The sequence below is a fragment of the Pyrus communis genome, chromosome 3, assembly GCF_963583255.1.
Source record: "Pyrus communis chromosome 3, drPyrComm1.1, whole genome shotgun sequence".
Classification (NCBI taxonomy): domain Eukaryota; kingdom Viridiplantae; phylum Streptophyta; class Magnoliopsida; order Rosales; family Rosaceae; genus Pyrus; species Pyrus communis.
In genome coordinates, this window is record NC_084805.1 from 25259973 (window position 1) to 25282473 (window position 22501).

General features: G+C 37.8%; 2 protein-coding genes and 2 pseudogenes across 2 annotated transcripts; 1 reads left to right on the forward strand and 3 right to left on the reverse strand.

Moving 5' to 3' along the window:
- Window positions 1-238: 238 nt before the first annotated feature.
- LOC137727560 (protein ASYMMETRIC LEAVES 2-like) lies at window positions 239-985 on the forward strand. Its single transcript, XM_068466403.1, has one exon. It carries the CDS (start codon window positions 239-241, stop codon window positions 983-985), a length of 747 nt encoding a protein of 248 aa, XP_068322504.1.
- A 2589-nt stretch (window positions 986-3574) lies between these two features.
- LOC137727291 (phenylacetaldehyde synthase-like) lies at window positions 3575-5213 on the reverse strand (annotated as a pseudogene).
- Window positions 5214-7533: 2320 nt separating this feature from the next.
- LOC137730092 (uncharacterized) lies at window positions 7534-11107 on the reverse strand. The gene is made up of 4 exons (XM_068469156.1): window positions 10424-11107; window positions 9792-10016; window positions 8727-9107; window positions 7534-8243 (listed from the first exon to the last, which is right to left on the reverse strand). Exons 1-4 carry the CDS (start codon window positions 11003-11005, stop codon window positions 7782-7784), a joined length of 1650 nt encoding a protein of 549 aa, XP_068325257.1. The 5' UTR covers window positions 11006-11107; the 3' UTR covers window positions 7534-7781.
- A 1981-nt stretch (window positions 11108-13088) lies between these two features.
- On the reverse strand, window positions 13089-16183 carry LOC137728496 (CSC1-like protein ERD4; annotated as a pseudogene).
- Window positions 16184-22501: the final 6318 nt, after the last annotated feature.

Below are 22501 nucleotides of genomic sequence, written 5' to 3' on the forward strand. Positions count from 1 at the left end.
AGGATCATAAATAAATGCATTAAATTTAGGGTTGATTACGAACTAATTATTTTCCTTTTCTTAATCCCAATTCTCCTAGGGGTGTATTTGATTGGGATTTTAGGAATTTTAATTCTTTTACTGAATATTTATCGTTCTCTGACAATTAATTTATGCAAATGAAATGATCACTGATTATTGTTCTTGTTAATTCCTCTTTGCAGTTTGTTGTGACAAATCAAGTAAAACCTAAAAAAAAATGTCGTCGAACACTCGTTCACCGTGCGCTGCGTGCAAGTTTCAACGGCGAAAATGTACGCAAGAATGTGTGTTCGCCCCCTATTTCCCACCAGACCAACCTCAAAAATTCGCTAACGTTCACACGGTTTACGGTGCGAGCAACGTCGGTAAGATCCTGAACGAACTCAATGTTGCATACCGTGAAGATGCCGTGACGTCATTGGCCTATGAGGCAGAGGCTCGTCTTCGGGACCCAGTGTATGGGTGTGTTGGTTTCATCTCATTTCTCCAGAACAGGCTTAAGCAAGTCCAGACTGATCTCTACAACGCCAAGAAAGATCTGTCTGCCTATATTGGCCCTCAGGCATTGATGATCCCTCTGTTGGGGGCTAGCACTGGCCCTCCGCCCCAGCAGGGCTGCAGGGGAGGCCAGCTTTTGATTCGCGACCAACATCAGCAGCAACTGTTCGAGGCTCATCAGCAAGAGCTAGTGAGGTTCAATATCAATGGGATGGACGCCGCAGCGAGTTTGGTTAATGGAAATGGGTTTAATCAGATTCCCGCAGCTGCAGCTAGTAATGGTGTGGTGTCTGGTTCATTGGGTTTGGGTGGAGCTTTTGATAATAACCATTATAACCAGATCGAACAACAAGCAGCTGCACATCACCAGAATTCCCTAGACCATCAGCTTCAGGCTCAGCTGATGCTCCAACCACACCCGGCGGCCCTGGAATCACAGCAGAAATCAGATGGCGAGGGGAGTTGAGATTCTCCCTTGCATGCCTGCCTTCTTCAATAAACAATTTCCCATCCTTGGTATGTACTATGTACGTAGTACACTTTCTTTATTAATTCATCCATAGATCGATAGAGTAAAATTGTACTATAAATTAAAAGAAAGTTGTTATTAGCTCTCCAAAATGATTATCCTGCACTCCAATTTTATAAACATATAAATAAAATTTGTATAGAAAGTATGTGATTATTTTTGAAGTGTCAATAACAGCTCCAACACCAAAATAAACAAATTAAAATTCTGGTTATTTTTCCTGTTTGGTGGTTTTCTACTGGTTTTATTTGCATTAAGTGATTGTGGTCTTAGGTTTAAGTTTGTGCCCATAAAAGTGCTTCAGAATTAGATGTATGCTTTTCTTAAACGGGCAAATGTTATATAATGCTTTGACGTGCAATTCGAATTAATGTTCCACGACTAAACTTTTAGCCATATCATCTTCTCAATTCTGTAAGATTTTTTTGCCGATAATTGGCATTGTATATGGATTCTTACTGGAAAAGCCCTATTATCTGATACATATTCTTCCGTCAGTAAAGCATCATTTGCATGCCAAAGTGTGTGTGGGAACAAAACTGATTAGAAATATGGACTTCTTACTTTATTTTTCTAACAAAGGGGAGTTGAAGTATCAATTGTTTGGTACTTAATTTGAAACCAATTTATAGTTTTAGGAAATGATGAATGTAAATATTGAAGCTAATACTCCTTGATTTCAAAAACAAAAAATAGATCCAAAAGGATACGAAACATGACCTAAACTTCGATCGTAGACGGTTTCTTAGGATTCATGAACAATATTTGATCACCAGCGTACTCTTAATAAGCTTATTGCCATTTATTATTTCTTCAAGGTCTACGTATTTACGTATTTGCTGTGCAAAATCAGTTCTTTAAATTTCTTTTCTATTTCCTTTTTTGCAGAGAAGAGTGTTTTTCTTTGCTCATTGTGGTGAGAAAGTTTGTTTCTGTGTTTTGTGTGCTTTGAATTTGTCTTTGAATTTGCCTTAGTCACTTGAGTTGCAAGCTATTAGCCCAGTTGTGTGCATGCTTTGTATTTGTAATTTGTCCTTTCTATATAGGAAAGGCTCGCACATAAACCACTCACAACCTAGAGCTCCAACTACACGATTGTACTCTATCAAATTTCTCACACGTTCATGATGAGTAACAATCTTTGGCTCTCAAGTTTCTCCTACATTCATTAGTTTGGTGTTTTCTTAAACCTTTGCACCCTTTTGTGTTGGGTTCTCCTGGCACAATCACTTTCTCTTGACAGCAACCGCCCCTTGACAGAGACACTCTCTCTTGTTGCCTTTGATACGGGAGATTCTTGTGTGCTCTGGAGTACTCGGTACTACTAGTGTTTTAACCATTAGATGTACTCATATACTTCTTTGCTTTATCTTTTGTATATTGTAGTTTTCCTTCAGGTTTTATCTTATATAATTTTGTTGATGAAATGCAAGACATCATGACAAAAACATAGAAGGATGCTATATGTATCAAAGGAAAATTTTGAATTTGCTACAACATAGAGGTTTAGAACTGCGGAATGTCTTTCAGTACATTGTAAAACTACTCCCGTGATTTATTAATTAAATGATTATTGCTTTACTTATTTCCTCATTCCCCTCCACTCTTTGCAGTTTAATTTGTAAGTCCAGCACAGAGATTAAGATACATACTGAAAGATAACTCCATTTATGAGACTCCACGAAGATGTGCAAGTGTAGCCAAACACTATAAGTTGGTGAGGGATTGGTTTCGAGCTTAAAGAAAAACTCTGCTTGGTGATGTGATTGAATTGTAAAATTATGTTCTTGAGCAAAGACTTTCTTCCGATATGCATTCTCCATTGGTTTTCTAGTCTATTACTTGTGTTGTCGCAGTGGTTGGCTGGTTGGCTTTGACATTTTACAACGACACTTGTTGTTATTGGTAATAAGCAGTAGTTATTCGTTGTAGTAGTTCTTAGACCCCACTTAATGTGACAGTCGTACTATGTGTTCTGGAGGTCCTATATATGTTTTTAACAAATAAGAGACTTTCATCATGTATTAAGATGAGTTGGGAACCACAATTTGAAAAAATTGTTACTGCATACCTTTACATTCATTGTGATTGTCTCGTTTAGTTATGTATGGAGTATCTAAACATCTTTTTATTTCTTGTATGCCAATTTTACATGTATTAATCAACTTTTTCAGAAACATTTAGAGCTCTGGACCCTAAACCACTACTAGAAATCTTGGCATAGGGCACCTTTTTTGAAGTGTGGATATGGCATGTTAGACATCTGTTTAAGGTGCCCACTGAGCATTAGGCACCAAGTGCGCACACTACCATCAAGAGTTCCCTATAACATAGTTTCTAAAGATCATTAGGCACCAAAACCATCTTCGCGTAAGAAAGCCTTGCCCTATGCCAACATTTCTTGCAGTGAGCCCTTAGCAAATAAACTTTCATGATAACAAGATTGGAGAGATAACACCTATCGTGTTACATTCCACTCAGCAATAAAGTTTTCGATTGTCACTTTAAAAAAATTATCGTGCACCCCACTTTTATTTGCATAAGAAAAAGTACAACTCATCCCTGATATAAAGGGTTTAGTCCCAGTTGAATTTCTACTAAACAAATTAAACACCCCTAGACATGTCTAGCAATACATGCTGAAGATGGCATCTGCATGCTCTTTCACCACCTTCCAAGCTATGACTACGTGTTTTTCGTCCGTGAGAGTTGCACCAATTACACAACGTAACACATACATACCTCGCACCACAGCATGAGTCATGTACACACGACCTAACCCATTGATGGCCTCAAGTAACCCGCAATTCACCTCGTTAATTACACGGTTTTCATCACTGGGAGTTGGAGCCTTGTTGATAATTGCCGACGGCAAAACCCTGAAACAAACCAAAGAGAAATTCCTCGGGACAACAACTTCAAACCTTTTTTCCATCCCCACAAGGCCTTCAAAACGCTTGGCCATTTTTACATCACTTCTAATAAAGTTTCTAAGGTTTTCCACTCCATAGCTTCTAAGCACAAGCCATAGCTTCATGGCCGGAAACCCTTGGGTTAAGGCTATTTGCCAGTCTTTGTAGTCCACCACTTGCTTTGAATCTGTGGCCTTGTTCCTCAACCCCTCAAGATTCACAGACATCGAGTTTGTCAATGCACTTGGATTCTTAACCCAAAGGCTGCAACAATTGAGAGTAGTGAAGAACCATTTATGCGCACTGAGACTGAACGAATTTGCACCCTCAATTCCATCAATAAAATGACGAAACTCAGGGCAAATGCAAGCATTCCCGGCATATGCAGCGTCCACATGAACCCACATGCCATAATCTTTTGCAACATCGCATAGTGGCCCCAATGGATCAACGGCAGTGGTTGTGGTTGTTTCTACTGTGGCACATACATAAAATGGAACCAACCCAGATTTCACGTCTGAACAAATCGCCAATTGTAGCAATTCGGGTGAGAGTGCAAATGATGATGATCTTGTAGTCTCAATGGCCCGAAAATTTTTCGAGTGGATTCCATCAATTTGAGAGACTTTTTGGAGTGCACTATGTGTTTGATCTGATCAATACACTACTAACTTTCCTATATTCTCTTTACCGATTTGACTTAAGATTTGATCTCTTGCAGCTACCATGGTGCAAACTACGGACTCATGCGTACTCCCATGTAACACACCACCACCATTGTCCGAGAAAAGAAAAGACTTGGGAAGTTTGAGTATGTCTCCAAGCCAATCCATGACTATGGTTTCAAGCTCAGTTGCAGCTGGTGATGCCATCCAGTTGAACCCCACGACATTGAACCCCGTGGTGAGCATTTCACCGAGGAATCCTGCGGTGCTGATAGTTGCAGGGAAGTAGGCAAAGTGGTTAGGGTTTTGCCAATGTGTTATGCCAGGAACAATATGGTCCTGAACATCTTGGAGGATGGCTTCTATGGGTTCAGGGTGATATGGGGCAGATTCTGGCAAACGTTTTCGGAGATAGCCCGGTTGGACTTGGCTTAGAACCGGGTGTTTCTGTATGTTTTGGTAATGATCTGCAGTGAAGTCTATCATCATGTGTCCTTGTCTCCTGAACTCCACAAGTTCCAGAGGGTTTTTAGTCATGTGGTGGGCAGAGTTGTTTTCAGGTGGATTGTCAATATTTAAGCTACCCATTTGGATATTGAGGACGTACTAAAACTCAATTACGAAAACACGAAGTAGAAGACGAAATCAAAATGGCTTTTGAGTAGTAGTACTTGAGTTCCAGGGTACAAGGATATATGTATTGGTTTGTTTATATAGATGTATTTCAAAATAAAATCCGATCACACATACAACTTGGGGACATGTGTTCCATATCACTCAATATAATTATGCGTTCGACTAATTTTAGCCTCACACATGAGTAAAATTTCAAGGACTTTCTTTTGTAATACTAAGACTTGCATGCATTGCAAGGCTTGAATGCTCTAACATTAACAAGGAAATAAGAATCTGGCCAAACTCTGGTACTTTGCCTATAGTAGAATTAATCAAAATTCATATCTTAGTACGTTGTTGTGTAGTACAATTCTCTCAAGGGCCAAATCGAGGCACATATAGAAGGTGGGCAATTGCTTCTGCCGAGAGTTTTGGACGTTTTGCTAATTTGTTTGGCTGGAGAATAATGATATGTCTTGTCCAATAAATAGTTTTATTCCACTTATTTTTCCAATGTTAAGATAATTCTGTGAACCATTCATTTTTTATATGCTTAACAATATGGGTTTGTAACTAATTAGTAGGGCAATAAAATAAGGATCGTGTTATACACACAATTATTTTTACTTTTCACATATATTTTTCAATTTTCGACCGTCAAATCGAATAAATTGAAGAAGATTAATCGCAAAAAACTAATAAGGATTTTTCAGATGTAAAAATAAGTGTGAAAAATATTATCCTAAAGTAACTGATTATATGATAAAATTGAGTCTAGCTCTAGGCCAACAGGACACACTCTACCCGCCACGGGAAGGTAGCAAACACCAAATGATTTGAAATATGATAACTAGGTGGGCAATTGCTTCTGCCGGGACTTTTGGACGTTTTGTTAATTTGTTTGGCTAGAGAATAATAATATGTCTTGTCCAATATGATGTGCAAAATTCTCATCCATTAATCGGAGTCTCGGAATAAAGTCCTACACCGAACAAGAGTTTATAGTCGCCCTCGACCCTTGTATAGCTGCTTTGGTTGTTATTCTCATGTTATTTTGGTCATGGTTATCATTATAAATGACTTTGGATTCCAAATTTCTAAGTTCATAGTGACGAAACTATAAATTTAACCTCATGAGGTCATGATAATGGAGAAGTTTTATACGTATCATAAGATAAATTTTGAAGGTTTAGAGACTCTGCATTTACAAAGTCTAAGACTGACTAATAAAAAAAATATGGGAAAATTTGAAATAGGTCCAATTTTATAGACTACCTTTTGAAATAGGTCCAATTTTTAGTGACTTTTGACTTTTGAAATAGGTCCAATTTTTAATTACTTTGGACCCATTTCAAAAAACCCAAAAAAATATTATGAGTCTAAGACTATTTGTCACATCTCGATCTGGGCTCCACCACATTCCGAGCTCGACTCCATCGTAGCACGATATTGTCCACTTTGAGCCCCGACCACGCCCTCACTGTTTTGTTTCTAGGAACTCACACAAGAACTTCCCAGTGGGTCACCCATCCTGGGATTGCTCTCGCGTAAACTCGCTTAAGCCAGTGAGCTTCCAAAATATCTCGTGCTATATGGATGTGGACATGTACATGTAAGGCATAGAGGATCCTTTCCCCTGGACGATGTGGGATCTAACACTATTCCCATTAGTTGTTCCATAATTATGATCCTAATTGTATGCCATTTAGTACTATGGTCTGGTGGTATTTGTCTTCACTTGTAATTGAGAGGTTTTAGGTTGGTATTCGTTCACTTGTAATTGAGAGGTTTTAGATTGGTATTCGTCTTCATTTATAATTGAGAGGTCTTAAGTAAGATTTTTATTACACCCGACACCAACAACTGATAAGCGAGATTCTTTTTTCCTTCTATAGTTTGATTCTTTAAGCATTTTCTTATGTACTTTTCACTAACATTAGTGGTTTATAGAAGTAAAAGCCAAACAAACAAAAAAAGAAAGCAAGAAGTCATTCCATTGTCAACTTCTTATTTGCTCGGATCATCATCCCAGCAAAGCATGGCCAGAAATACTCAAATCATGTCGTTGACATGTGAGAAATTGCTTGAGTAAGGCATTACCAATTTGATCCAGGCTTAATCCTACTAGCAGAGTATAATAAGCAAAAAGAACAAAGTAAACGAGGGAAATATGTTTGAGATAAAAAAAAAAAACCAGGGAAATAATTTAACCACCACGAGATGTTTTAGTATTTGGAGAGAATCCGAGCGCGTATTTCATACAGCTGGTCCTAGGTTCGATAGGCAATAATAAAAAGTAAACCGGAAATTTTTTATTTCGGTATACTAGTTGATGCAAGTGCTTCCTATCAACCATACAACTTAAATTATAAGATCCAAATTTGATATTTCTTTGTACTAAATCCGATGCTATCTCCTTCAGCTCATCCCATCCACCAATCATGTTTGGGGTTAAGAAACAAAACCAGCTCTTCGTATGCGTCCGCAAGTAAGTCCAATGATTAAAGGAAGAGGCTTGAATCCCAGCAAATTAACAAGCAATTAGCTGGCTCTAAAGTCGAGGAATAGAAGCAGTTTCTGCACGAGAAGTTCACGTGTTCCGAAAGGAGGCTTGCCCCTAACGATCCAATCCTTCTCAAGAAAGCCCTTTTTAGCACTGCTTGCCATCTGATCATGGAAAGCAGACACAATTTGGTAGATTGAGTTCCTCAGTACATCAGCAACAGCATATGCTTTTGAATGAAGCGGGCTGGCTCTCTTTTTACTCATGCTAGTATTGGCCATGCTCGTGTTTCTCAATTTAAAACCAGTTAACCCCATGAACTGATTAGCAGACTGCAAAGTGGTCTTCTTCCCCATGTATGTTTCAACAGCAAGAAGGCAAGAAATCAGCGTTGACATCACAGCAGCGTTACTACCACTGATCTGGGAAACCCCGTATCTGTCCTCTTTGTGTGAGCATGCAGTTAGCGAGGCAGCTGTCCACGCACACCACGCATACAACTGCATTAAAAGAGTATATATTAGGTTTTTTTAGTTGATGAGAAAAACAATTGAAAGTTATTCCAAATATTCAATAACATTCTCTTCACATGCATAACTGCAAGTTGCCGCCAATTAGCATACCGATTATCATTTGTGACGTACTGACTCCTATAGATAACAAACTGTCCCAATCTAAGAACAATTGCCCCTGGTCCAAACCCATAGAACAATACTAAAATGCATTGCTAGAATTTCAGGTGGAGAAAATGGCATATTAATGTTATTCAATCCTCCAAAATTCAGCCCTTCATCCCTCATATCAACAAGTAGTTGGTGAAGCTCAGCATTTACTCATGTAACGTTTTGCCACAAAAGATGAGTAAGTTATTATTTATTACTCTCCATAGATGATGCTAGTTCACAGTTCGACTAAACGAAGTAGGAAGACATACACACATGTAGGTTATATCCACAAGTATAATCAAGAATCGAAATGTTTACCTGGAAGTTATTCAAAGGTTCGGAGTATTTTGAGTCTAGTCGCTGGTCGGTTGGGGACAGTAACTGACTGGATATTCGGGAGCCGTTTTCAACAGAACTTTCCAAGCCTTCACCCAGCTTTGACGCAAGCTGCTCCAGAGGCCGCAAGCATACAGATATAACTCTTCTGTAAGTTTCACCAGTTTCCTCAAAAAATGCAGCTCTTCTCCAAGCATCCACGTTATTCTCGCAAACCATACAGAGATCAAGATAGGCAAGATACTGAAGAAGAGAACTAGGACTGCTCTCCTCCAGAGCTGCAAGGAGAATTTCACTTGGATTTGTTTCTGCTGCTGCTGATCCTTTAGGTGGTGCAAATACGAATCTCTTTGTATGAAGCACCTACATTACAACACAATTTCAAACACATATAGAGTCAAATCAGAAGACAGACATGGTTACCTATAAAAGGAAAGGGGCAAACAAATAGCACCAAGTTTCAGATTCTTTAACAAGAGATCAAGCCGTGTGATTTATAAAGAGTATGCCATATAGCATGGTATATGACCAAGACGTAGGTTTTCTAGTGTCATTAAGTAGTAAAGTTCACATCCGTAAAAAGAGAAGTTATCTAATTCGTATTAAAATCCCATCAAAAGCTACTGAGAATAAACACTGATATGCATGTCCATGGAGTGATGTCTGAATGTTCAATGCTAACACCAGACCCACAAGGTTCCTAATGCAATCATATAAGATGGGCCAAATTAAAGTAGCACAAAATTGCAAGAAATATTCTTCATCAATTGAACAGGTCAATGCTGCATGAAGCTCTATTTATTCCACTCACGACTTCTGTTACTTTTAAGTTATATTCATTCTTATAACTGTAGGGGGAGAGGATCCAATGAAGAGCAAGCATTTGAAGGGGTTAATAAAACAAGCAAGAATGTTCCACAAACTTCTATATTCAAATAATCATAAACACAAGTCATAAAAACAATAGCTAATTCAATGCTTCTTTCAAGTATCTGCAGTAGTATTAATGAAAATTAACAAACATGTTGATATGTTTGAAGAACCAACCCGATGTAAATGGTGACTTAGTTCCCAGCATAGTAACACTAAGAAACTCCCAGTGTAGAGTCTGATCTGCTCAGCAATAAACTTTCCAGTTGTAGCCTGGTTCTGATTGAGGTGTGGCAGAAACACCAGCAGAGCAGCTGAAAAAAGGTACGCCACAAGGGAAAGCTTCAAGGATCGTGTGATAGCCGAAGGAAGCCCCATTTTGAAGCTGAAAAAAGGAGGACGCTGTTGACATAAACAAATAGTGTAAGAGTCATGACTTGTGTGAGTAGAAAGCAAAACACAACATGAGAAAATCAAAGCACGGCTAAGAATTTCTTATGACAGAAAACTTGGTAAATGAGTGCAAACAGCAATCTCAAATCTCCACCAGTAAATTGAACACGCTTCCACGCGCAATGTATTGCAAGCCAGCAAAAAAGAAGTAGATAGAATTAGGCCAGGACCGTAAAATAACAACTAAGATAAAAAATTACCCCATCTTGGTGATCTGATCTCCTAGACTGAAAAATCATACCACATAAACTGCATATTTTTGTACTCAGCTATGCATTTCTCTTAACACACCTCATGTAACATCACATTACACAGAAAAAGATTCAAACTTTGTATAAAAGTAGCCAAAAACTGACCTGAATAATGGGAAACTCCAAGACCCACCTGCGATTATACACATAATACAGCCCATAAAGCAACCCCATCACTAAACCCCTAAACCCCACTCTCCCAATCGCCGAAACCCCATCGCCAAACCCCCCACACACCGAAGCCACCGCAACAAACCCTGACACCGCCGCGGCGCCCAAAAACATCAGGAAACCAACCGAAAGCTTAGCCCGGGCCCGGGAATCCGGGGAATCTGACCAATCAGGACCGCCCGGAATGGAAAGGAATCGAACGAGCCCAAGAACGAGCTGGAGAAGAGAAGCAGGGCGGTGTGGGTGGAGCGAGGAGACGAGGGAGAGCGAGAACGAGAAGAGGACCTGGGAAAGGTGGAAGGTCAAAAACGTAAAAAGGGCGAATATCGATGGGGAGAACGGGAATGTGAGTGGGGGTTTGGCGGCCGAGGGAGAAGCGAAGGGGACGGCTGATGAGAGGGTTTTGAAGAGGAAGAAGATGACGATGGAGGGGATGGACTGCCATATGAGGAAACCTAAGAAGCGGTTGTGGACCACCATCTCCGGCGGCATCGACGGTGAAGCTGGAGGCGGCATTGATTTGTTGGCAGAGGGTTTTAGGTGGGTTTTTGGAGGTTCAGACAACGGGAGTCGATTTGAAATCTTTCATAGGAGGGATTTGTGGAGGCGTTTTGAGGTTTTTGGTCCTAAGACCACCTACTCCAAAGATGTCAAAAATACCATATCATATAGATTTATAACGGTAACAAATAACATTTTACTTACTCCGTCAAATATGACATGAAAAATAAGGATGTCAAAAATATCACATAGATTTATAACGGTAACAAATGACATATCACTTACTCCATCAAAGATGACTTGAGCTAAGCTTCCATGGATAAAGATATGTCAAATTTGAAGTTGTCTTCAGATTTAATTTTTGTTATTTCCAAAGGCATTCCACTTGCCTTCCCTTAGACCATCTCCAAAGGAGATGTCAAATTTTAAACATCAAAATGATAGTTGATAGCTTATGTGGCAATTTGACACTTTGTACAATATTTTGCTCCACCCGATATGTTAAATAATAATGTCATTTAATAAATTTTTTATCTTTTTGTGGAGTCCAATGATTAAGGCAACCAATCAAATATTTCAAAAACATAACAACATTTATTATATATTATATTAATCTATTAAAAAATCATTTAATGAATTTGACATACGCTATCAAATTTGACAGAAAAAAACTTTGCCTTCAAATGACTCAGCGCCACTTAAGAAATTGAAGGATCGGTTGGAGAGAGTTTGCTACCATTTTTTATTGTTGTATGCCTACGTGGTAATTTTGACATCTTCTTTGGAGATGCTCTTATATGCTACCATATTTAAGTATTATTTTATTATTTTTAAACCAACAACAACCCAACATTTATTATTTTTGTTTTAAAAAAAACATAAATGAAGCAATAAATTTTGACATACCGGGTGGAAGGAAAATATTGACAATATGTTAACTTGTCAAGTCATCCATCAAATTTATTTTGAATTTCACATCTTCTATTAAAATGCTCTAAGGCGCCAACTGAAAACTATGAACTGAGAAAGTACAGGGATTTTGTGAGTCTTCCTTGCTTTTACTTTTATTTTGAAATCATATTTTCTTCTTTGGGTTTATTTATTTTTTAGGGTTTTGCCAATTAACTTTATATTCGATTTACTGACAGAAATTTTTTTTTGTCTATACGCTCTGGTGTAGTTTCGATTTCTACCAATTTTTCTTCCTCCTAACAACCAACTTTAACTCAGTAATGCTATTGTTTTACTAAAAAAACAAGTTAACTGGTAAAATATGAAATTTTTTTACAATAACCCTTCAAACGAAGCCACAGTCAAAAGAATTAAGGTTTTATATTAAAAAAAACCCCATGGGGTTGGTCTAGTAAAAAGCAAGCACAAAGAATTGGAGTCCTTAGTCCGAGTTCAAACTCCCACAGATACATTTATTAGGATCATTGGTTCTATTTTGACGTACTGTTTGACTCGAGACCAAAAGTACGCTACTACCTCATGCGGTACTAATAAGGTTTAATTACTCGAAATTGCATAATTTTCAATAAAACATTCTGTTTTTTTATCTCAATTCAATTTTATGTTGGAATTAAATTTTAACCAACATAAGATCTCCAAGTTTGTTGGAAAATGTATGAAAACACTTTGTTATCATTTTCCTACAACAACGTAACCTAGAATTGCAATCACCATCTTCAGTCTATTCCTTCTACTAAGTGAGGTTGGTTATTTGAATCCTAAAACGTCACTGCGCTCTATTTTCGGCTAACTCATAATTTAAAAAAAAAAAAAAAAAAACACCAAACACACTTTGCAAGGAATAATATCCAAAATGCTACAACCAACCAACCCAATCAAGCTCGTGCTTCCTAATCACATGTTATATAAACAAATGACACTCCAAATGCAAACTAGTTTCATTAAACACAAACTAAATCACTCCTAGGCCAACAATGCTGTTCTCGAAACGTTAGGCCAACAATGCTGTTCTCAAAATCAAGCTCGTGCTTCCTAATCACATGCTACAACACTATCATACGTTAGGCCAACAATGCTGTTCTCGAAACGTGAGATTGAGCGTCTTTGAATTAATCATCGTCTACCTTCACGCAGCCTCGTTGTCTATCTTCCCGGAGCTCAGGCTCGGTGGGATGAAAGCACTGTAAAAGGAATTTCCTTGAGCTCGTGTGCAGCAACTTCAAGCGCAGTGTGCTGGAAAAACCGGTAGAATTTCTTGCTGCAGACGAAACTAAAGACAAAGGACATGATAGGAAGTGGAATTAAGAATGGTGCATAGTAGAATTTCTTCACCCCAAAGTAACCAAACATGGTAACTTGGTACAGTATCAGAGATGCGATGAGTCGAATTTGGATGTGCAGCCACATCCTTCCTTAGCTTTCATACGATGGAATATTAACTTTCAGTGCCTGCTCGATGAAACAACAAAAGCTTTAGTTTTCGATAGCATATGCTTGCTTAGCACAAAAAAGTAGGCCAAGTTGTGTATCCCTTTGGTAAAACTTGCAAGCTCGAAAAAGGCTGAGGATACCTGATTTTGAAGGACAGGCCATCCAAGGCCAAAGTAGAGCACACCAAATGGAAGAATCAGCGGAGCAATAACAGAGTAGCAGAGGACAATTGTAATGATGAGCGTATCACCGGGTACTCTAGTCCCATATCCAAGATCCCTAGGATGCAAGCTGCCTTCACCTCAGCTTCGGACTTATAGAGATACTTCCTCTTTATATGGAAAATGATCAGAGGAAATAGTCGGGACAGTTCAAGACCATATCCAATGAAAAACCTGTCATCAACAGTAAAGTATTTTGCAATCTTGTTTCGGTTACTGATATGGAAAACAAGAGCTAGAAGACGTAAATTGTTACGTACTCCAGGGCCACAAAGGTGAGGAAGTAAGTTGCATTGTCGGGAGGCTAGTTGCGAGTAAGTCAACAAGAGAGTTAGGATCCTTCTTGATGCTCTTGAATGTACTGAATAAGGTTCCACCTACCGTTACTCCAAGAAAAATGTTGAAGATAATGAAGTAGAAGTATTTCCCGGAAGAAGCCCTTACTGCATGGCTCTGGGAAGGGATTCCCTCAGCCTTAGACAAAAACAGAAGGAACTTTGGCAAGAAAGCTAGAAAGAGTATAAGTACAATTTGAGGTAGATAAGCCTCTAGCACTGTCCTAATCGCCTCTTGCTTCAAAATTGGCTTTAGAAACGGAAGAAGTTTCTTCAGATTGTCCAGAGTTGTGAATGCAGAGACAAAAGCAATCGGAACCATAAAAAAAAAAACTACGGTCAGAGCCACAATGATATACACAACATACTGCCGCACCCTTCTCTGAAAAAACTTGATACTGAGATTACGCCAAAGTAGTTGACGAGGTTCAGGAGCATCTGTGACTGTCCATGCGTCAACAAGTTGGGCATGTAGAGTTTGAGCTGCAGCAGCTGCAGTCACCCTATTGGTGAAAAAAACTAAAGCGGCATTTTGCTGCTTGTCTCTGAGAGTGGCTTTCTGTTCAGCTTCCAATTTCAGCGTTAATTCATTAATCTTCTCAGTGTAGTACTCATTACTGTCTATTTTTGCCCCACAAAGACCAAGGAACCCAGTTTTGTTAGTGGGTCTTGTTCCTTCTGAGTTGCCAGTTTCCTTCGATGGTGCAAAAACTGCTTCAGCGCGCGCAAGTTTCTTCTTATACCCTTCTAACTCTTCCCAAATTTTGTTCACCTATAAAAATAGCATTAATATGAATGGAAGAGAAATACTACTCAAACGAGGAACACACCATCAAACAGTCGTATTACCTAAGCGACGATTCCAGATATAGGTAACAGTTAACAAAGGCATAAAATGAGGAGAAAACGGAGGAAAAACAAGCATACCTCTTTGTTGTCTGTGACAACCAATGATCTGTAAAATGTATCAGGGTAGATGGTCTTGAAATAAGAATCGACCTGTTCCTTTCTAATTTGACTTCGGGGAAGTTAGATATGTCTCTGACAAGAATGGCAAATTGTTCAGGCTTCGCTTGAGGAGACATTAAAGCACTGGCTCTCAGGTCGGAGGCATGTTTATATGCCTTCCACAGCTAGGCATATGTGACGAAAGAAACCCAGTAAACACCAAATAGAAATGCCCACAACCTAGGACTCTTCTCCTGCACATAGAGAAAGACATACGTAAATGCAATCAGCACTCAGAAGACAATTCAATTGAGAGAATTATTCTAAAAACCACAGCTCAAAAGACCAAGACATTTCATGAAAATGTTTTGTATCTTACCTTGAGATGTCCAATGGATAACTTGTCAAGGTCACTAAAAGTGCCATTGCTTACGGTTGTGTTGGTTAATTTTGGCCCGACTTCAGTGGCAGCAACCGGCAGGAGGATTGGTAGCAGAACAATGCTAGATAAAACCAATATACCCAACACTGCCACATCAAATAGGAAAGTTAGAGCCTTGAGATTTCTGGCTTTATAAATTAGGCCAACCATTGCATACTGTTATTGCAAAACATGGAAGCAATACAATCACAGGAAGTAAGATCTTTTCATTCTTTCAAGAGCAACTCTCTCTCTCTCTCTCTTTCTCAACAGAAAAAAAGGCCATTAAAACTCGAAAGATTCAGTATGTAACCAAGGTTTCAAATTCTTCCAGACATTGAAACTGTCATTAATTGGCCAAAATTGTTATACAACTTACTGTTATTAATTGGCCAAAATTCTAAATTAGAGTGTAAGCAAAACTGGTACACACTCCTCATTAATACAAAAATTATTCGAAAAGCTGAAAGCATTCTCAGAGTTCCAGAATTTCACTTCTCAAAGCCAGAAAGAAATTAACTTACCAATTTCATCAAATAAACTTCAACTATCCAAATTTGCTGCAGTAAAATAGTTAGAAATCTGAGAGTCAACTTCTAAATTAGTCCATCCAACAAAAACAACCACAAAGCAGCAATAATTTCAAACTTTTGACCAAACAGAACAAAACCCAGAAACAGTTTCATGGTAAAAGCAAAGGAGACAAAAAGTAGATTTGAAAACGATCAAAAAGTTAAAGGGGCAGAGGGACAAACAAACCAGTGCCCAAGAACACAAAGTACACAGCAGTGTCGACCCCTGACATGGAAATAACTTCCTGCTCAGTAGAAGAGAGAGCCTCTTTGAACCAAGCAAACAGGTATATCACGTGTCATTATACTAATGATAAAATATCACGTGTCACTATACTAATGGTAAAATATGTGTGCTAAAAATTTAATAACTTAAAAAAATATAATTTTCCACTAATTATATAAAAACACTTATTATACCACCTGTTCTCGTCACAATTAAAATTTTCCCGAAAAGTGGAGGGTTGGAGAGAGACGTTAGAGGGAAATTGCATTGGGAACAATGATTGTCTACTCATTCAGTCATTTGACAAAAAAATAAAAAAATAAAAAATAAAGATTGTCTACTCGTTGTAGGAACTTTTACTCAATTAGTGGTACTTATTACACAATTATTTATGTTTGAATTATAAATTTTTGTACTTTTTATTTTATTAGAACGGTTTATATTATAAATTATTTAATAAATCGTCTTTGAAAAAAGGGTAAATTACAGTTTACCATTTCATATTTGAAATCTATTACAACCTTATACAACATCTTCAAAAATCACTTTCATACTTCACGTACTATTTTATTTCAATATAATATATCCGTTACATTTTTCATCTATTGATCCATTAAGAGCTGAAGTGGCTGCCACATTTGTGCTGACGTGGTTGCCAAATTTGTGTCACGTGACCAAAAAATAATTTTTTATGCATTTAAAATATTATAATAATTTACACTATTAAAAAAATTTAAAAAAAACCTACAACCAGATCCCATTCCTTCCCCCTCACCTCTCTGCAACTCCTGTCTTCTCTTCCTCCATCTACACCTCCCTCCTATGGTGCTCATCCCCCTCCCCTTCCCCCTCCTACACACCCATCACCCTTTTCTCCCTTCTCCATCCAAACCATCTTCCCCCTCCACCTTCCCCATCTAATATCCACACCCATCTTCCCTATCCATCTTCCACGTTCTCTGCAATTTCTAGGGTTTTTGATACCTTCATATGGCTTCCATGGCCGCATCGTCTTCCTGGTGCTACACGTGTAGCCAATCTATTCAAGTTGGTTCGAACCCAAGATTCAAACCTCTGCCCCGAGATTCATTTGAGCCCCTACCCTGCCCAACGAATCACGCCCATCGCTAGCTCGCAGTTCATCCTCATTAACCCAATTATCTGGGCTCGCATAGGGAAGTCGAGATGTCTAAGTCCAATGGAGGAGATGGCAAGGGAGGGTGGAGTCCGAAGGTCCAAGTCCAGTGGAGGAGATGGCGGTGGGATTTGCGAAACAAATTAGAACAAATCATTTCTGATACCTTCACATGGAACCTGCGTGGGGAAGTCAGGAGGTCCAAGTCCAAGTCCAGTGGAAGAGATGGCGGGGGAGATGTGGAAGGTTCTAATGATGGGGTTGATTGTGATGAGAGCGGAGAAGGTGGAGTGAAAGATGGGTTTCTTTTTCTTTTTTCTTTTTTTTTAATAAATAGGGTTAATATTATAATATTTTTAATGCATAAAAAATTATTTTTTTGTCACCTGGCACAAATTTGGCAGCCACGTGGTACAAATGTGGCAGCCACGTCAGTTCTTAACAAACCAATGGATGAAAAATGTAACGAATGTGTTATATTGAAATAAAATAGTACGTAAAGTATGAAAGTGAAATTTTTTGAAGATGTTGTATAAGGTTGCAATAGACCTCAAACTTGAGTGTTAAAGCGTAATTTACCCTTGAAAAAATGAATTAAAACTAAGGTGAAAGTAACCATTGGAGGATGAGGGGGAGAATTAAGGGAAGGAAGGTTGATAGATTTTGGTAGTTGTGAATTTGTGTGGAAATGAAAAGAGTAATGCTAAATAGAGCAATATTTTAATGGTAATGCTAGGGAGACAAAATTTGGAGACAAAATTTGTAAACTAAATAGTGTCACTAATAGGAATAAACACGTTTATCAACGCTTAAGTAATAAACAGATCATCAACTTCCATATCTTTTATTTTTCAAAGTTTTGTCTACAATTTTAGTCTTCATAGCATTAGCCATTTTTTAAATCACATTTGTAAATTATGTGACGTGTCATTAATAAGAATAAGTATGTTAAGCAATCTTTAAATAATAATTTAATCATTACATAATATTATTTAAATAGACAATCTCCCCAGTATTACCCTAATAAAAACTAGCATATGCCTACATATTGGGAACCGGATGAACCCAAGGTACCGTTTGGTATGTAGACGGGACGGGACGGAACGAAACGGGATGGGATGAAACGGAGGTTCCGTGTATGTTTGGTACGCACAGGACAGAAAATGACGATTGTTCTGTTCTGCGTTTAGTACACATTGGATGGAACGAAACCAAAAGATTGAATGACTGGTGAGCCATAGCCGGAGGTACAAAGAATGCGGGGTTTCCAAAAGCTGAACTGCTGCTACAACATACATAAATGTATCCCTTAAGCTCATCCTCCTCACCCCAAAAGCCCATGGGCTTGAGACTAAGCACAACCGGTCTGGCCCGCTATGGCTCCGCCTCGGGCTCCCTCCTAAACTCAGCCATCGATTTCGTTATTGGAATCGTCACCGACTTCGACTTCTTATCCCTCCGATTGCAGCCTCTGATCGGCCACTACTTCTCCGGAGACGGTCACGATGACTCTTTCTCCCTCACTAGCTCTGAGTCAACTTTCAAAGTCAGCTCATCCAACGGTGCCTATAGGGACGCCAGCACCACCAAGACAAAGCTCTCCAGCTGGCTTCCTCAACCATCTCACAGATTATCATATTTCTTGTTTTTGGATGGCTTCCCCATTTTTTGAATATTGAGAAATGTCGTGGAAAACTAAGGCTCGGATGGAAGCGAGGAGGAAGAAGAAGGAGACAGAGAGGCTGAGATATGAGGAAAGAGACAATGGAAGATGGGCATTTTTGTCTTAAAATGTTATAATTTTGTGTTCCACGGATGTGGAACGAGTCGTTCCAAGGGGTGAGGTAGAACGAAAATTCACCCAAAACTCGTCCCATAGAACAGCGCATTCCTCCTATTTTAGGCGCACAAAACGTGGGACGGAACGCCTCATCCTACTCCGTTCCATTCCATCCCGTCCCAGTATCAAACGGTACCCAAAGGAACTGAGCCTAATGATCAAATGATCCGAGGCATTGAAATTTGATCCAACGACTACAATTATTATAACTTTTAGAAAGTCCCCTATTTGTAGCCGCTGGATCAAATTTTAATGGCCCTGATCATTTTATGAGCAGAGTCAGTTCCCTTGGGTCCGAAGGGGGTCTGGTTCCTACATACTGAGAGTGAGAGTGGGAAGATAGTTTTTTATTTATATGTATATGCTAAATAACCTGTAGGTGAAGCTTCAATAAAAACTAACAAATTTGATTTTGTGAAATTATATTATTACCCATCATTTTTGTTTTATAATGATATAAGACTGTGCGAATGAGCAAGACATTGAGGAATTGTCCATACGTAAAATCACAATTATTGATACGGCCCTTTTCCACATAAAAAGAAAATCCTTTTGTTACAATAAAAACAGAAATAATGTGGATTATTCAATAATCGAAGTCAATTTGCTTTATAAAAAGCAGAAGTGATGTGGATGGTACTTTTGTTTTTTGGGACAAGGAATTTGAGTGTTTTAGTTGGAAGGACAAAAATAGAAATATTAAAAACTTCAAGTGTAAAACATTGTCGTGTCATTGATGACGTTTATATAGACATAATTTGCTGACTGCAATGACATCAACACATTTTTACTTAAATAATGGATGGTTGGTGCCACTTAGTATTATGGTCCAGTGTTATTCATTTTCACTTGTAACTAAGTGAGAGGTCTTAAGTTTGATTTTCGCTAAAGGCGAATTTGAACCATATTATTGTTAGCCCACTGTGAGGCTAGCCCACTTCTTCCCTTCATTGTAGATACTATCGTTTGGTCCAAAAAAAAAAAAGGACGGTAGGTATCATAAACAAAAAAAAACTGCACTGTATTATGTGGAGTAATTACTTTTTAGGGTTAATCTTAGTTTACTACTTTTAAATTTTTTAGTTTTCAACATTTCATACATCAAGTTTTTTTCGTCCCAATCTAGTACCTAAAGTCATAATTCTGGAACACTTTCATACATCCGTTAAGTTTTCCGTCAGAACCTCCTTTAACTGATGATGTAGCACCCACATAGATAATGACAGGACGCCACGTGTCAATATGGACCACATGAATATTAAAAAATTTAAAAGGGCCAAAGGGCATAATTTGTAAAGTGATAAATAATAGGCAGTGTTCAAAGTTTCTTCGATACCACGGAAATATTCAAAAAATCAAAGAGATATGAAGGGGGTGAAGTGTAAACTTCATTATATATCGGAGAAACTCTTAAATTTTGGCTAAAGTCGACAGATTTCGTCGATATTTCCAACATATCGGTTGAATATCAGAGAAACTTTTATATTTTGTCTAAACCATGTATGACATTTATTAAAGTTTCATTTTAAAGTTTCACAATTTCACTATAAAACAACTGATATTGAAATCGATTGAATATCAAAGAACTGCATACCATTGCTATCATGATTGATCAGACCTGGAAAAAAAGAAACGAAAAAATCATAGCTCCAACCGTTTCGCTCCCAATCACAGCATGTGGGCTCCGGCCCTCTTGGCCGACCTATCTCGCCGGTCTCTTTATTCAGTGACCCATCGTCATCATCTTCTTCTTCTTTAGCTTGATTTTCTAGTTTTTTTTTTTGCGATGAGCTCAGTTTGCTCCTTGCTGGGTTTGTCTGTGTTGGGTTTGCGATCGTGAGGCGGACGAGCACAAAAGTCGAATGCTCTCTCTGTGATGGATTTGTCATTGTTCGATGAGAATAGAAGGTCCAGATTAACCCATTGGGTTTAACTTTTGGTTTTTATTTATTTTTTAATTAGTTTTATTAAAACTTAATAGTGTTAGATGTGGGTGTAAAGTAAGAGACACGTGTCAAAAAATTAAACAAGAGACACAAACGAGACATGAAATCCAGGATAGCAGACCTCAAGCAAAAAAAAAATGATTGTCTACTCATTGTAGGAACTTCTACTTCTACTCAATGAGTGGTAACTATTAGTCTATTACGCAAAATTCTTTATGTTCGAATCATAAAATTGTGTGCTTTTGATAAGAATTATTTATATTATAAATCACTCAATAAATCGTCTTTGAAAAAATGAATTAAAACTAAGGTGAAAGTAACCATTGGAGGATGAGGGAGAGAATAAAGGAATGAGGGTTGATAGCTTTTGGTAGATGTGAAGTTGTGTGGAAATGAAAAGAGTAATGCTAAGGAGAGCAATATTTTAAGGGTGATGCTAGGGAGACAAAATTTGTAAACTAAATAATGTGTTACCAATATGAATAAGCACATTTATCAACGCTTAAGTAATAAACCAATCATCAACTTCCATATCTTTTATTTTCCAAAGTTTTGTCTACAATTTAAGTCTCCCTAGCATTACCCATTTTTTAAATCACATTTGTAGATTATGTGATGTGTCATTAATAAGAATAAGTATATTAATCAATCTTTAAATAATAATTTATTCATTAATAATATTATTTCAATAGATAATCTCTCCAGTATTACCCTAATAAAAACTAGAATATGACTACATATTGGGAATGAGAGTGGGTACATAGTTCTTTATAATAATAATAATAATATTATTATTATTATTATTATAAATGCTAAAATCACCTGCAGGTGAAGCTTCAATAAAAACTAACAAAATTTAGTTTTGTGAAATTACATTATTGCCGATCAAATTTTTTTTTGGGTGATAGAAGACTGTGCGAATGAGCAGGACATTGAGGAATTGTCCATACGTAAAATCACAATTATTGATCCAGCCATTTTCCACATAGAAAGAAAATCTTTTTGTTACAATAAAAGCAAAAGTGATGTGGATTATTCAAGAATCGAAGACAATTTGCTTTACAAAAAGCTGAAGTGATGTGGATTATTCAAGATGTGGATTATTCAAGAATTGAAGACAATTTGCTTTATAAAAAGCTGAAGTGATGTGGATTATTCAAGAATTGAAGACAATTTGCTTTATAAAAAGCTGAAGTGATGTGGATGGTACTTTTGTTTTTTGGGGACAAGGAATTGGAGTGTTTTAGTTGAAAGGACAAAAATGGAAATATCAAAAACTTCATGTGTAAAACGTTCCCGTGTCATTGATGACGTTTATATAGACATAATTTGCTAACTGCAATGACATCAACACATTTTAACTTAAATAATGGACGATTGGTGTCATTTAGTACTACAATCTAGTAGTATTCATCTTCACTTGTAAATAAGATGTTTTAAGTTCGATTCTCGCCAAAGGCAAAT

Coding starts and splice junctions, on each gene's coding strand:
- LOC137727560 (XM_068466403.1), top strand. CDS start 239: ATGTCGTCGAACACTCGTTCACCGTGCGCTGCGTGCAAGTTTCAACGG.
- LOC137730092 (XM_068469156.1), bottom strand. CDS start 11,005: ATGCCGCCTCCAGCTTCACCGTCGATGCCGCCGGAGATGGTGGTCCAC. Junction 9,108..9,791: donor TAAGTCACCATTTACATCGG/GTTGGTTCTTCA, acceptor GTTGTAATGTAG/GTGCTTCATACAAAGAGATT. Junction 8,244..8,726: donor AACCTTTGAATAACTTCCAG/GTAAACATTTCG, acceptor CTTTTAATGCAG/TTGTATGCGTGGTGTGCGTG.